We start from the raw sequence: 16,095 nt of genomic DNA on the forward strand, positions 1-16,095 counted from the left end.
GGATTGTAGATTCTAGAAAAATTCAGAATTCGTCTTCTGAGATGGCACAAAAAAATGGAAAAGATTTTCTATCAAGTGTTTTGGGGGGGGGGGGGGGGTGTTTGTTCACACTTGTGCGGAGAGCTTCGGTTTTCTGCATTAGAGGTCACACAGAAAGCAGTTGTTTCCTATGTGCCCTGTTATCACTTGAACAAGCTATACAAAAAGATGGCAACCACTCCAATCTATAACTAGCATTTGCAGTAACAAAGAAAAGTAAAAGCGCCGCTCACCAACCCAGTGCATTAGTATGTAGATAAATTTGGCTTCAGCCAGTGCCACTCACTCCTAAAATGTTTCGTCCCACTGTGACCAAGTCCCTGTGAGTGAGGCGAAACATGTCAGGGGGGGTGTGGCTGAAGTGACACTGACTGAGGCCACATTCATCTACATGCTGATACTTTGGGTTGGTGAGCGGTGCCTTTTCTTCTCTTTGATAATGCTCTTACAGAATGGGGCACTGACGCCAGCTCCCTTCACCGCAGCCAGCAGGGAGTTCTCTGTTTCTGTATGGGCGGCGCTGCAAGTTTTATTTAACCTTTGCACATCAGAATGTGACAAAAATTTACCAGCACAATTACCAGCTAGCCTGTCAAATTAAAAACAAACTGTCTGACAATTCACATTAAAAACAGAGGTTTTTGTTGCATACATTTGCAAATATATCTGGAAACCACAGTGCCTACGCTAAGGCTCCTCTGTATAGTGTGACCTTCAGTCATTTTTTCATCTTTCCATCTATTAAATCTTCTGCCCTTGTTTTAACTTTGGGTAGTAAACCATTTTTTTTTCTCCCGGTAAATCCCTTATACAGCCCACTTTCTCTTCTTGTCTGGTCATTAGCCTAGGCGTATGACATCATGCACAGCTCTCTCTCTCATTCTCATGAGAGTTTGCGACCTGTCACCTAGGTGGATGCAGCGCTGATCCGATCCTGCATCTGCCCCCGCCCACCATCTCTGTGGTGAGAACTGAGCGATCAAACTGGGCGGCACAGTGGTGTAGTGGATAGCAGTAAGAAGGGTCGCTGGTTCAAATCCCAACCACGACACTACCTGCCTGGAGTTTGCATGTTCTCCCTGTGCCTACGTGGGTTTCCTCCATTCCTCCCACACTCCAAAGACATGCTGGTAGGTTAATTGGATCCTGTCTAAATTGTCCCTATTATGTATGAATGTGAGTTAGGGACCTTAGATTGTAAGCTCCTTGAGGGTAGGGACTGATGTGAATATACAATGTATATGTAAAGCTCTGCGTAAATTGATGGCGCTATATAAGTACTTGAAATAAATAAATAACATCGCTGATTGCTCAGTTATCTGCCTCTGCTTTGAGCAGAGAGCTGTAACTGTCAGTCAGCGACTCTCTTCTCTCCCCTCCAGTGCTCACCGAAGCACTGGGCTGTGGAGGGGGGGTGGGGGGGTCTTGCTCAGGCTCTTGGCGAGTGCAGGCTTCAGGCCAGCCTGGACTGGCTCTGTGATGTCAACGGGCTTCATCCCACTTTTGGCTGAAAATGGATCACAGGAGTGCAGAACGAACTGCACTCCTGTGATCTATAGAAGTACAGCCAAAAAAGCTTTGACTTTACTTCTTCTTTAAAGCAGGCGGTGAGGAGGTAATGCAGCGAATGCTCTCCTCACCGTAAAACCGGGTGGAACATGTAACATGTTCCCAAAGGTGAACTTATCCTTTACCGCAGAGGTCTCCAAACTTTTTAAAGAAAGGGCCAGTTTACTGCTTCTTTGATTCCTTGGAGCCTGCCCACACATTGTGGATAGGGGAGGGGGAGGGGCTGGGGTGCCTAAATTTATAGAAACGAACCCCTCAGTAACTGCCCATTAAAGACGTTTTCAAGCTCGATGATGGCCTCACAGGGTGTAACAAAAGCCTTTTCTCATTTCAGGAAAAGGATCAAAAAATAAATGATAAAGCCGAGACATAATTGAGGTTTAACGGGAGGCTTGGGTTTAAATTTCACGAATCCCTTGTTCACATTGAAGTGATTTGTCATGTCAAACTGCATGACAAGTCACAGCCTATTGCTGGCAATGGCAGAGTTCCAATCGGTGCAGTGCCGACTTTGCAGCGCTGCACTGAGTTGCAAAAGTAGTTCCTGCACCGACACCAACAACGGGGCACTATTCCTCCTACTGACTTCAACACTGGGGGCATAATACGTGCAAGTGACACTAACATTGGGGTATTGTTAACAAAGTCGGCCATTGCCAGCAACAGGCTGTGACTTGTCATGTCTCGGCATTATTATTTATTTTTTGATCCCTTTCCTGAAATGAGAAAAGGCTTTTGTTACACCATGTGAGGTCATCATCGTGCTTGAAAACGTCTTTAATGGGCAGTTACTGGGGGGTTGGTTTCTATAAGCATAGGCACCCCAGGCCCCCCCCCCCCCCTATCCACAATGCGTGGGCAGGCTCAAAGGAATCGAGGGACCAGTGTTGTTTTTCTGGAAATGAAATCATTGTATGCATGGGATGGGGGGGGGGGGAGAGGTGGGAAATGGGCAGATTTCTGTAGTCCAGCAGGTAAAAAAAAAAAAGAGGCGCTCAGGAACCCTTTAGCTATCCTATTACATGTGGTGGTGGTGATGTGTAGACAAGGGATCTGAATTCTGGCCTGGCTGCTTCTCCATGCCAAAGGATTTCTATAGTTCATAAATAAGACGCCACACCAAGAATAACTCATCCAAATATAAATTTATTCCAGTGTAAGATCAGCGAAGACGGGGCCAATATGTTCTGGGGACCTGGAATTACTTCATCACTTCATCTTCATCAAAGCTATTAGGATACAACGAAAGAATATATATAAAAAGTATGAAAAAATTGGTATGAATTACCAAATAAAATAAAGATTTAGATATTAGATTTACATAATCTGTAAAATCTAAATCAGATCAATAAATTCACCGACCTGTATAAAGTAATATTAAAAAACCTCAAATTCTAGTAACTTACAAAGAAAAAAAAAAATCATTCAGAGGTTGTACTTAAAAAAAAAAAAAAAATACAGGTAGAAAAAACAAACAAACTACAGACTTTAGCTATATATCCATTGGGAATCCTGTACAGTGACGGATGGTAGCAGAATTTTCAGGATAGGTGAGTAATAAAATACGAATGGTGCAAGAAACAATCCAATTTACCCGGTGAAAAGAAAAAAAAACAAGATTTCTATTCCGCCTAGCGACAGTGTGTGCTATAAGCCAGCCATTTTCAATGGCGGTTATTTCAGAGGTTTTTAGGAACTCCTTGATGATCTATGGCTGATTGACCCCTTATGGTGCTTGCTTAGTTCCAGGGTCAACATTGCTTGGCAGGATCAGCAAGCATGACACCAGTGATCTTTTTAGCTGTTTTAAAAGTGTGGCATTTTATTGGCCGCTGTAAAATAAACACTTTCCCTGGCCACCAATGTAAGCTGCGCTGGCCACCAATGTAAGCTGCGCTGGCCACCAATGTAAGCTGCGCTGGCCACCAATGTAAGCTGCGCTGGCCACATTGGTCACTTACACTGGCCACCAATGTAAGGTGCACTGGCTACATTGGTCACTTACACTGGCCACCAATGTAAGCTGCACTGGCCACCAATGTAAGGTGCACTGGCCACATTGGTCACTTACACTGGCCACCAATGTAACTGCATTTTTCCCACTGACACATTATGAATTAGTTCCAGAAGGGGTTCCTCGAGACAGGATTATTTCTAAGTGCTCTACCTTTTTATTTTTATTTTTTTATTTTTTTTTTAGTAAGGGGCACCTGTAGATAAAAAAAAAAAAAAAAAAAAAAAAGCCCTGATGCTTTGTCCAAAGTTGAATTATGCCCTTGCTATAGTGTAAGCCATTTATGTACCTCCCGAAGCCATGACTGAAACACTCCCAGACATGGCAATTAACCAGCTCTTAGATCCCCTTCACACCTGAGCGTAGTGTTTTCAGGCAGAAAGTTAAGCGATTTGGCTGCGATTTTGTACAGGTCAAAAGCTCACCAATGTAAATAGCAGAAAAATGCCTAAATCTGCCTTTAAAAAAAAAAAAGTTCCATAACTTGTTTGAGTTTCAAGCGTTTTGGAGTGGAGATGTGAACCATCTCCATAAAGAATAATTAATTTTTTTCTCCTCCACCATTTTGTAGCGTCAAGCTTCAAGACGCTCAGTTGTGAACGGGGCCTTAAGCTTGGATACACATTATACAATTATTCTTGGATTTACTTTCAGATTTACCTTCAACCATGTAGTGCAAGGGCCTGCCTGATTGCATACAAATTGAAAGCGGTTGTAAACCCTTACAAACCACTTTGACCTACAGATAAGCCTTGATTAAAGAGGAAGTAAAGGCTATTAAAAAAATAAAAAAGGCAACCTGCAAGGCAAAGGCATAATGAGCTAGTATGCATAGCATACTAGCTCATTATGAATAACTTACCTGAGAACGAAGCCCCCGAAGCGGTCCTCAGTCTTCATCTTCGCCGCTGCCATGTATCCCAGAGTGATTTCCGGGTCTTGCTGCTCCGGCGCTGTGTTTTGCCAGAGCCGTGATGACGTCACTCCCACGCATGCGCATGGGAGCCGACACGAGCGGCATATCGCAGTGATCTGCGGCCGGCTCAGTGCGCCTACGTGCCTGTATTTTTGTAAATATCTCCTAAACAGTGTAGGTTTAGGAGATATTTCTTGGACCTACAGGTAAGCCTTAATCTAGGCTTACCTGTAGGTCAAAGTGGTTTGTAAGGGTTTACAACCACTTTAAGGCTTACCTGTAGGTCCAATAAATATCTCCTAAACCTACACAGTTTAGAAGATATTTACAAAAAGACAGCCACGGCTGTCTGTGGCACATGCGCTGTAGACCGCGGCTCACAGGCGCACTGACCACGCCGCTGCTAACAGCGATATGCCGTTAGTGGCGGCTCCCATGCGCACGCGTGGGAGGGACGTCATCGCTGCTCCGGCGCTGTGAGTGGCCGGAGCAGCGATGCCTAGAAGAAGATGGGCGCTCTGTGCTACAGGGGACAGCGGTGACTTCGCTGGCTCCTGTGTCAGGTAAGTGACACACAATGGGCTAATATGCGATGCATAGTAGCCCATTATGCTTTATGTTTGCAGTGAGACAAAGAGGAAACAAAACCATCAGGGTTTACTTCCTCTTGAACGTGTTTAGGTTTGACCTCCTATTATATGGTTTTGGTAAATCTAAAGGAAGAAAATCTAAAGAAATTTGTATAGTGTGTATCCAGCTTTAGTGTTCACCTCCACCATTACAGGAGAAAGCTCTTCTTCTGATTTAATCCCGCTCACATGTGTGTCCTCTCTCCCACAATGTAGTAGCGCTGAGCTCAGCGTTTTGAGGGCTCCCTCTTGGTGAAAGTGAAGAGTAACGGCTGGGAGTGTCTCAGCATTGTCCTAGGACAGGATGAAGCAAACTCTGGGAGTTTTTCAGTCAGGCTTCGGGAGAAATGTAAATGACCAATACCCTACAGCAGGGATAGGCAATTAGCAGACCTCCAGCTGTTGCAGAACTACAAGTCCCATAAGGCATAGCAAGACTCTGACAGCCACAAGCATGACACCCAGAGGCATGAGGGGACTTGTAGTTTTGTAATAGCTGAAGGTCCGCTAATTGCATATCCCTGCCCTAGAGTAAGGGGCATTATTGAACTTTAAAGCTACACAGTTTTTTTGTTTTTTTTCTGCTGGCGCCTCTTAGATGCATTTTTTTTTTTTTTTTGGTAAAGATGAATTACGCTTTAAGGTAAGTCTTCCAGGATTTAATTATTGGAGCTGCCAGTCCTGGGATGATTTTGAAGGTGCGGGTTCTGAGGTATCATACTGGTACTTCAACCCTACTCGCTGTCCTGGAACAAGTGTGTGTGTGTACTTGATAGGCTTGTACTACATAGTGAGTCGCAGACCCTGGAACAAGCATGTAGCTGTCAAGTCTGAACTGTTCTTGCATGCTTGTTCCTGGTCCGCAGATTGAGTGATGAAGCCAGGACTAAGATAACGGCCCCAAGGCTTGTGTAGCATCTGCCATATATATGTGCAGCGTCATTGAGGGGTGACCTTTCTGTAATCTGGATTGGCTGGATATGGTCACCTGGAAGCTGGAACATCCCATTCATGTGACTTTGCCATATCGGGCCTGAGGGTCTGGTTTTAGGTCGATGGATGTAAGGCCTGCAGCTACTTGACTAAGCAGATGTCAGTTACACATTTGATTGGACCTCAGCCTTGTGTCTGGGCACCTTCAGACTCCTGGTTGACCATTGGGAAGGTGGACTGTCTGATCGCCATCCCTTCCCATAGCCGTCACTGGTAATGCCCAGCAGCTTTTTCTTCTTTTTAGGCATCTTTTTGCAAATAGTGACAGGTAAGCCAATGTTAAAGCGGAGTTCCAGTCCTCAAACTAATTTTTGTTTTTAAATGTTCTGCCATAATTGGCTCCAATGCATAGTTAGGTTAAAAAAACAAGTCCACCTGGTTCAACCCAAAAAAATAAAATACAAACCCATATACACAATCCTTCACCGACAGTTGATACAGAGGAAGGTAAAAACATTCAGCTAATGACCTCAATCTTGTCCTTTTTAAACTTAATGTTTAAACCTAACCTGATCTGGGAAGCAGGCTAGGTCCAGCTCTGCTGTGGGCACCTGAAACTCTCTTGTATTTCTTTAGGGCAGTGATGGAGCACCTTGGCACCCCAGATGTTTTGGAACTACATTTCCCATGATGCTCAGGCACTCTGTAGTGTAGTGGAGCGTCATGGGAAATGTAGTTCCAAAACATCTGGGGTGCCAAGGTTCACCATCACTGATTTAGGGAATTGGTGCAGCTGGCTACCCAGCATGCACCCCTTGATCTCACGCCTGCGCTGTAATGCCACTGCATGGCTCTCTTTTCTTCCTGACACATTGCTATAGCAATGGCAGCGTCGGTGGAAGTTCCCGCCCCGTTGATATAGCAACCTGTCAATTTTAAGAAAATCCCGTTCCAGAAGTCGCGCGAGATTTCGGTATTAGCCGATTTCTCGTGGACTCCTGGGTTACATGACGCTGATATCCCAGGAGTCCATGGGAATTGCTAGTTGCGTCATCACCTAGGCAGCCAGAGCTGGAAGTGCTCCATACAATAAGGAAAAATGGGGTATTTACAAAAAACCCCCTACACAAAACAGTTTGCCGTTTGAAATATAGATGAGGATGGGCATTGGATTGATAACATGTTAAAAAAATAAAAAATAAAAGTGGAATTCCGCTTCACATTTTATATTAATGTAAAGGAAAACGCAAAAGGGGCGGCAAACTAAGTACAGTATTGAGTTCACCTTGATTTATTAAGAAAAGATAATGAACAACTCACATTTACGTAAAAACAAACTGGCACATCTGATAGTCCATGAGAGTGTTGAGGCTGACCCTTGTAATGCCTGGTGGGATACGGCACTCGCGCCGCACAATCCACCTGGCAGATGACAGAGTATCGACCGAAGGACACGGTAACCAGCATGGAATGCAGGTGATGCTGAACTGGAAGTGACATCAATGGGGGAGCATTTCTTACGTAGATGGGGGGGGGGGGTGGCAGGGCAGTAATGCATTTTGAAGCTTATGCTTCTTCCTCAAACCTGGACTTTGGCCGCTACTCTGTCATCTGCCAAGCGGATTGTACAGCGCGAGTGCCGTATCCCACCAGGAATTACAGGGGGAGGTCCTAAACGCTCTGCCATGGATTATCAAATGTGCCCGTTTGTATTTACATACACGTGACTTGCTCATTGTCTCTTCTTAGTAAATCAAGGTGATATGCTGCACTTAGTGTGGCGCCCCCTGGTGTTTTCCCTTACAAAAGGCTCCATCTTTAATTTATTGTAAGACCTTAACGCGTATTACACTTGTTTTTCTTTTAACGTGTCATCAATCCAATGCCCATCCTCATCTATATTTCAAATGGAAAATAATTTTTTTTTGTTTTGTTTTTTTTTGTTTTGTTTTTGTAAATGCCTTATTTTCCTTATTTTATGGAGGACTTTCCTTTCCCAGAGTTTTCAGAGTCTTTTTGCTTCGCTCCATGAGGTGCTGCCTCTGTTGCCATTAAGTCACCTCTTTTATGGGACTCAATATTAATGGACGTTTTTTTTTTTTAAAGTAGAAGCTTTTAAGTGTATCCTAGCTCAATCTATTTATTTTATTATACAAGTCTCTGACCCCCTAAGGCAGGGGTCTCAAACTAGCAGCCCTCCAGCTGTTGCAAAACTACAAGTCCCACGATGCATTGCAAGGCTGACAGTTACAAGCATGACTCCCACAGGCCGAAGCATGATGGGACTTGTAGTTTCGCAACAGCTGGAGGTCCGTCAGTTTGAGACCCCCTGTTCTGAGGTTTCATTCACACGAGCGACGAGGCCCGTAGACTGTGAATGGGCCATTTTTTTGTGTCGTGAGCCACCAGATGCTGCATGCAGGCAGCCCATGTAAGTGTAGCCACACACATCCATCCATTGGGCAGCAGAGCTTTTCTGTGCTGAGAACATGTGCTTCCAGCATAGTGACCTAGCCTGCCTATGGTGGCCCTCGGTGTGTACTTATGGTTGGACGTTGGTGATCCCAATCAAGTGACCACTGCGACAGCCAATCACGATGGTAACCTGATTGGCTTATCCTTCTTGTCCCCGGGTGTACAGACCTTATTAAAGGGATGCCAGGGGCTAAGCAGGAGGGGGGTCAAAAGAGGGACTGAACACCCTTATTTAATGCAGAGGGTAACGGCCAGGGTCTCGGATAGTGTCTTGCCAGTAAGGGAACCCAACTGGTCCCAGTTGAGTTCTGAGAGTAGTTCCCATGAAAATCCCGTTCAGCTTTATTAGATGGTTTATGTGATATCTGCAGTGACACAGATTTCAGTATGTGTGACGTTCTCCGGCTGTGCCGTCCCTGTGTTCTGACACTATAGATACAAGTTAGTGAAAATCTCTACATATGCATGTTCTGTTCCTGTTCTGTGGAGGGTTTGGGGTATATTCTGGCTGTGATTGGTTCATCATCATCATCATCCTCATCATTCCAGGGCCTTGCCTGTGATTGAATGTGATTTCACATCCCCCCCCACCCCACCCCCCCACCCAACCCTCTACATATTCCTATCATCCTAACATGCCGTGTGCTCTTCTTCCAGCTTACCCTCACCATTCTGCGACAGACTGGGGGTCTGGGCATCAGCATAGCTGGGGGCAAAGGCTCCACCCCCTACAAGGGAGATGATGAGGTGAGCAACTCGGCGGGTGACTGGGGGGCACTTAAAGCTGAACTCCAGGTGCAAAAACTTTCATCGAAATACATTTCTCTATAGCCCGAAAAAAAAGCATTTAAATCCAGACTGTGTATATTAAAGTAGGTTGTAAAACCATACATACACCTAGTAACGTGTCTGGCGTCAGATTATACATGGGGATGAAAACAAATCCTCCTACATGAGGTGTACCTGCTTTATCTGCAGTCTTCTCTACATCCATTCAAAGTGCTGAATTTAACAGCTTGTCTGAGAGTTCAGAAAAAAAAGTGGGCGGAGAACCAAGGTTAAACTCTGCAGAGCTCATTGAGGAGAGCTCTGGGAGCTGATTGGAGGGAAGAGACACGCCTCCCTCCATACAACTCACCGAAACAGAGCTGAGCCTGTCACTCTGCTGGAAGTCCCTCCCCGTCACCATTTTTCTCTTGGTGTCCGGAAAACTTGTCAGAAGTGATTCTGATAGCGGAGGAAGGAAGCGGCAGACAGAAATGACAATTAGTGCTCTGAATTGAGACAAGTTCACAATAATATAGCAGTGATGGTGAACCTCAGCACCCCAGATGTTTTGGAACTACATTTCCAATCAGGCTCATGCACTCTGCAGTGTAGTTTAGCATCATGGGAAATGTAGTTCCAAAACATCTGAGGGTGCCAAGGTTCTCCATCTCTGCTATAAAGCGATATTCTTTATTCATATTTCATGTCTGAGGTTTACAACCACATTAAAGCCAAAGTTCAGGTTTGCTGTCATTTGCTTGTTTAGGCCAAATAGGGCCAGAGCAAACGATTTTGTATATCAAAGTGATTTGGCAGAGCTGTGGGAGGGACCCAGCAGGCCCCACCCTCTACAGACGACAGTCACCCTGCACATGGAGAGACAGGAAGTCCCACACCGGATCACTGCATAGAAATACACAACGCACACCAAGATTCAAGAAGAATAAACACGATGAATGGATTTAGATATTATTTGCTTATTCTGGAGTTCAGCTTTAGTTTACAGATTGTGTTCATGCTTGGGGAAAACCATAACAAGTGCTGGTCAGTATACTGCCAAAAAACCCGAATGGCAGCCGCAGGTGACTAATCCTTTTATGTAGTGTTTTGTGCGAAGTGGACAGACATGTTCCTGAATTGGCAAGAGAAATGTACAGTGCACAGTGAATGTCCATACATTCAGTGTGGGGAACAGCGAAGTACTGGCTGAACATTTCCAACATTGGCTGGCGACTTTTTTTCTTTTTTGTAACAGTGTATGCCAGCAATTGAGTAACCACACACATTGCAATCTGATTGTACAACTTTAGATCAGGGTCTTCCAAGCTACGTCCCGCAGGCCCACATCACAAGATTTAATCCGGCCTGCAGCTAGTGTCAGTGCCATATCCTCAATGAGCACAGATTAGAGATTCGGGGCTGCCCATGAGGTCTTCTCACCTTCAAACCCCCCCTCCACCCACCCACTTGGCAGAAGTTCTCTATCATACATTGAAGGACACAGCTTCCCCATATCATGGATGCATTTTAAGCCGCCACCTTCAGGAGGCAGACGCTAGGGTGCAACCTAAAACTAAAGCAAGCCCAAGGGGTGGATCTCTGATGGCAGTGGCTGTCTAACCCTCCACCCCCCGCCCACTCGGAAGAATTTTTCCTTCGCTGCGCTGTCATCGTCCCCATTGTTGGTTTCTAAGACCACCGACTTCTTGGGAACCAATAATGTGCTTGCCCCAGCACCCGCAGGAGGAGGAGACTTTCTCCATCCAGACCTACTCCACCGCCCGGTTCCCACCCTGCTCCTACAGCCACACCACAAGCCTCATAGTGGTAAGAGGGGACCCTGATTTAATAGGGGCCTCTGATGGGCGCTTTATTGTAACTGGGTCTCTAATTGAACCACTGGTGTAAGAGGGGACCCTTATGTAATAGGGCCTCTGATGGGATCACTGGTGTAAGAGGGGACCCTGATGTAATAGGGGCCTCTGATGGGGACTCTATTGTAACTGGGTCTCTAATGGGATCACTGGTGTAAGAGGGGACCCTGATCTAATAGTGGCCTCTGATGGGGACTCTATTGTAACGGGGTCTCTAATGGGATCACTGGTGTAAGAGGGGACCCTGATGTAATAGGGGCCTCTGATGGGGACTCTATTGTAACGGGGTCTCTAATGGGAGCACTGGTGTAAGAGGGGACCCTGATGTAATAGGGGCCTCTGATGGGGACTCTATTGTAACTGGGTCTCTAATGGGAGGACTGGTGTAAGTGGGGACCCTGATGGAATAGGGGCCTCTGATGGCCGCTCTATTGTAACGGGGTCTCTAATGGGATCACTGGTGTAAGAGGGGACCCTGATGTAATAGGGGCCTCTGATGGGCACTCTATTGTAACGGGGTCTCTAATGGGAGCACTGGTGTAAGTGGGGACCCTGATGGAATAGGGGCCTCTGATGAGGACTCTATTGTAATGGGTTCTCTAATGGGATCACTGGTGTAAGTGGGGACCCTGATGGAATAGGGGCCTCTGATGGCCGCTCTATTGTAACTGGGTCTCTAATGGGATCACTGGTGTAAGTGGGGACCCTGATGGAATAGGGGCCTCTGATGGCCGCTCTATTGTAACTGGGTCTCTAATGGGATCACTGGTGTAAGTGGGGACCCTGATCTAATAGGGGCCTCTAATAGGGGCCTCTGATGGGGACTCTATTGTAACAAATTTTTGTAACCTATATAATGTTTCCCTAGTACTGAAAACATTGAAGACAATGCTTTAGAATCCACCTAGATCTACCAAAAATGTAGTGCCAGGCCTTGCCTGACTGGATACAGGTTGAGTTTAGTCCTCATTTTACATTGTTTTGGTAAATCTAAATTTGATTGTACTGAATTTGTGTGGTCAGATTGTAATATGTGTGGTGAGCTTAGGACTACTCCACTGCTATCGGTCTTGTAGAGACACCAGATTTTGGCCACCTAGTCATGTGTTTGTGTCTTTTCCTCTACATTGTCCTTACTTTTATGTGTGCTTCCTTGTCCGCTCACAGGGGATTTTCATATCCAGAGTAGCAGAGGAAGGTCCAGCGGCACGAGCCGGTGTGCGAGTTGGGGATAAACTTCTACAGGTAAATGAAAACTACAGACCCGTAAGGAGATGCAGTAAAACCTCGGAATGCGAGTAAAAATTTTTTTTTCCGGAAACATGCTTGTAATCCAAAGCACTCTTATATCAAAGCAAATTTCCCTATAAGAAATAATGGAAACTCAGATGATTCGTTCCACAACCATTTATTCATAAATCCTTCAGATTCTAGCAATGTGATTGGTTGTGTAACCATAAAATGTCCATCCACACATGGAAGCCTCCGCAAGAGGATTAGAAGCAAAATCCAGCAGGAGCTACATAAGAGTATAAAAGAGAAGAGTGTAGCAATATGATTACATTTAATGAAGATACAACATTTAGCAACTCAGATGGTTGATGATTAACCACTTCAGCCCCGGAAGATTTTACCCCCTTCCTGACCAGAGCACTTTTTGCCATATGGCACTGCGTCACTTTCGTTGACAATTGCCAAAATTTACGTCCTTTTTCCCCCCTCCACAAATAGAGATTTCTTTTGGTGGTATTTGATCACCTCCTGTGGTTTTTATTTTTTGCGCTATAAAACAGTCAATTTTGAAAAAAAAGCAATATTTTTTACCTTTTGCTATAATAAATATCCCCAAAAAATATATTAAAAAAATAATAATAATTTTTTCCTCAGTTTAGGCCGATATGTGTTGTTCTGCATACTTTTGGTAAAAATCACAATAATCATATATTGATTGGCCTGGGCAGCACAGTGGTGTAGTGTGTAGCACTTTCGCCTAGCAGTAAGAAGGGTCGGTGGTTCGAATCCCAACCACGACACTACCTGCTTGGAGTTTGCATGTTCTCCCTGTGCCTGCGTGGGTTTCCTCCGGTCCGTAGTATGTATGAATGTGAGTTAGGGACCTTAGGTTGTAAGCTCCTTGAGGGTAGGGACTGATGTGAATGTACAATGTATATGTAAAGCGCTGCGTAAATTGATGGCGCTATATAAGTATTTGAAATAAATAAATAATTGGCCTACAAAATAGGGGATAGTTTTATGGCATTTTTATTATATATTTTTTTTTTTTTTAAATAATGACAGCAATCTGCAATTTTTATCATGACTGTGACATTATGGCGGACACATTGAACAATTTTGACACCGTTGTCATTTATAAAGTGATCAGTGCCATAGAAATGCACTGATTACTGTGTAAATGACACTGACAGGGAAGGGGGTTAAACACTAGGCGGGCGATCAAGGGGTTAAGCGTGTCCTAGCGAGTGATTCTAACTGTGGGGGGGGGGGCTACCACTGACATGACAGCGATCACTGCTCCCGATGACAGGGAGCAGTAGATCTGTCATGTCAGTAGGCAGAACGGGCAAATGCCTTGTCTACATAGGCATCTCCTCTTTCTTCGGCTCTGTGACACGATCGCAGGCCTCCTGGCGGACATAGAGTCCACGGGACCCGCGGGCACGGTCACGCTGTAGGCGGCGGATGCCTGCTAGCCCTGCCAATTAAAAGGGACGTACAGGTACACCCATTTGCCAACCACTGCCATTGTGCTGACATATATCGGCGTGCATCGGTCGGCAAGTGGTTAAAAAAGGTACATCTAAATAATCAGGCCTCCGGGGTAAAGCTTTCCACATAGACCATCCCCCACACGGTCGTGTCTTACCGCTGTCAGTCTGCAGTTGTGACCGGGAAGACTACCCTGCAGTAGAGTGATCTGAAAGTGAGGCGTGGAGCCGCTGCGTGGAAGGGATGACGTCCGTTGCAGTGAGGAGGACGGTCGGTGTGGACAGCTTTACCCCTTGATGCCTGCATACTTAAGATGTGCCTGTTTTAGGCTGGGTTCACACCACTGCGGGGGGAGAACCGGATGTGATTCGCACAGCAAATCACATCCGATCTCCGTAGCGCTGCGAGTTCAGCCATACAGATAGTATGGCTGAACTCGCAGCGGTCCCGCAGCAAACTCGCACGGGACACTTTTTTGGGTCCGCAACGGAATCGGATCGCATGGGGGTTCACACCATGCGATCCGATTCCTGTGCGAGTCGGCAGATCGCACTGCGATATGCCAACGGATCTGGGGGTGTCATTAACATAACATTGACACCCCCAGCCGTCCGCATAGGGCAGTGTGAACTGCCGGCGGGAGGTATGCGATGTGGTAAAACGCCGCGGATTCGCGGCGTTCCCGCATCGCAGCAATGTGAACCTAGCCTTAATCATCAACCATGCGACTAAATGCTGAAATGGCTAAATGTTGTACCTTCATTAAATGTAACCATATCGCTACACTTAGTCGCCTCTGTTGTTTATTTTTACTCAGTCATGACATGGCCCAGCACACAGACCGAGCTGTGCAAGACCGCTCTTGGTCAACGCTAATGATCGGCAGCCAGTGGGACGGACTTCTGACCATGATGACACCTGGCATTCAGAACTTTAATTTTTTATATTTTTAAAGGGATGCCAGGGCAGGTGGGAAGGGCTTAAAATAACACAAGGAAATCGGTTGTTTAATTTTTACTTATTTATCTTTTATTGATCTAGTCAGTGATCACATTTGCAGTTAAAGTTGACCTATAATCTGTTAGCTTAAAGCGGTATTAAACACATAAACAAAAATGTAATACATGGGGGTCCCCGACTTACGAACGCCCGACTTACGAACCACTCCTACTTACGAACAGGGCGCTGCGGGGACCCTCTGCCGTTCTGCGTGGACCATCTGCCATTCTGCGCATGCGCGGTCAGACGAGCCTCAGAAAATGCCAGAAGTGTCCGTAATTTGCCGTGCTTGCGCCGAACCTCATTCGACAGAACATTGGAAATGTCTGTAATTGTCATTCTGCGCATGCACGGCCAGACAGAGCCTCGGAAAATGACGGAAGTGGAGGTAATTTGCCGCGCTTGCGCCGAGCGGCTTTCGACGGAACATCGGAAATGCCAATAATTGTCATTCTGCGCATGCGCGGCCAGACGGAGCCTCAGGAAAATGCCGGAAATGTCCGTAATTTGCCGTGCTTGTGCCGAACCTCATTCGACGGAACATCGGAAATGTCCGTAATTGTCATTCTGCGCATGCGCGGCCAGACACAGCGGGCACCTTGGGACAAGCAGCATGGTCAGTTTGGGGGAAGGGAAGTGTTAGGCTACGTTCGCACCTGAGTGGTGTCCGCTCCTAAAACGCTCGTCTCAAAAGTTCCAAAACGCCCAACAAGCAAAATCCCATTCATTTCAATGGCCCCTGTTTATTGACATCTGAGCCTTCTGTCTCCTGAAGCAAAAGGCCTGAAGCTCACAATAATACACGAGCTTCTTTTTTTGGGCAGATTACAGGCGGTTTTCTGCTTTCTACATTGGTGACCTTCTGGCCTGTGCAAAAATCGCACGACTTTCCGCCTGAAAAGATACGCTCAGGTGTGAATGCAGCCTGAGACTAGCAGATTTAGATGAACTTGACTAACAGATTAAGGCTGGGTTCACACTGCTGCGGTGTACGAGATCGGATGTGATTCGCACCGCACTGCAGTGCAACTCACATGTGATCTCTGTGCGATGCGATTTCAGCCATACAGATAGTATGTCTGTCTGAATTCGAATCGCATCCGGCCCAAACTCGTACAGGACCCTTTTTTGGTCCACAGCAGAATCGGATCA

At 45.9% G+C, this 16,095-nt stretch overlaps 1 protein-coding gene across 17 annotated transcripts in view; it reads left to right on the plus strand.

Annotated features, from left to right (window-relative positions):
* Positions 1–16,095, plus strand: part of SCRIB (scribble planar cell polarity protein) — a 210,767-nt gene that overhangs the window by 80,522 nt on the left and 114,150 nt on the right. For all 17 annotated transcript variants that reach the window (XM_077493465.1, XM_077493471.1, XM_077493472.1 and 14 more), the window contains 2 exons: positions 9,233–9,322; positions 12,385–12,462. In XM_077493465.1, coding sequence (XP_077349591.1) covers positions 9,233–9,322; positions 12,385–12,462 — 168 coding nt within the window. The remainder of the gene's footprint in view (positions 1–9,232; positions 9,323–12,384; positions 12,463–16,095) is intronic.

Source organism: Lithobates pipiens, unplaced genomic scaffold (assembly GCF_037356315.1).
Source record: "Lithobates pipiens isolate NorthernLeopardFrog02 unplaced genomic scaffold, aLitPip1_a1.2 Scaffold_19, whole genome shotgun sequence".
Taxonomy (NCBI): domain Eukaryota; kingdom Metazoa; phylum Chordata; class Amphibia; order Anura; family Ranidae; genus Lithobates; species Lithobates pipiens.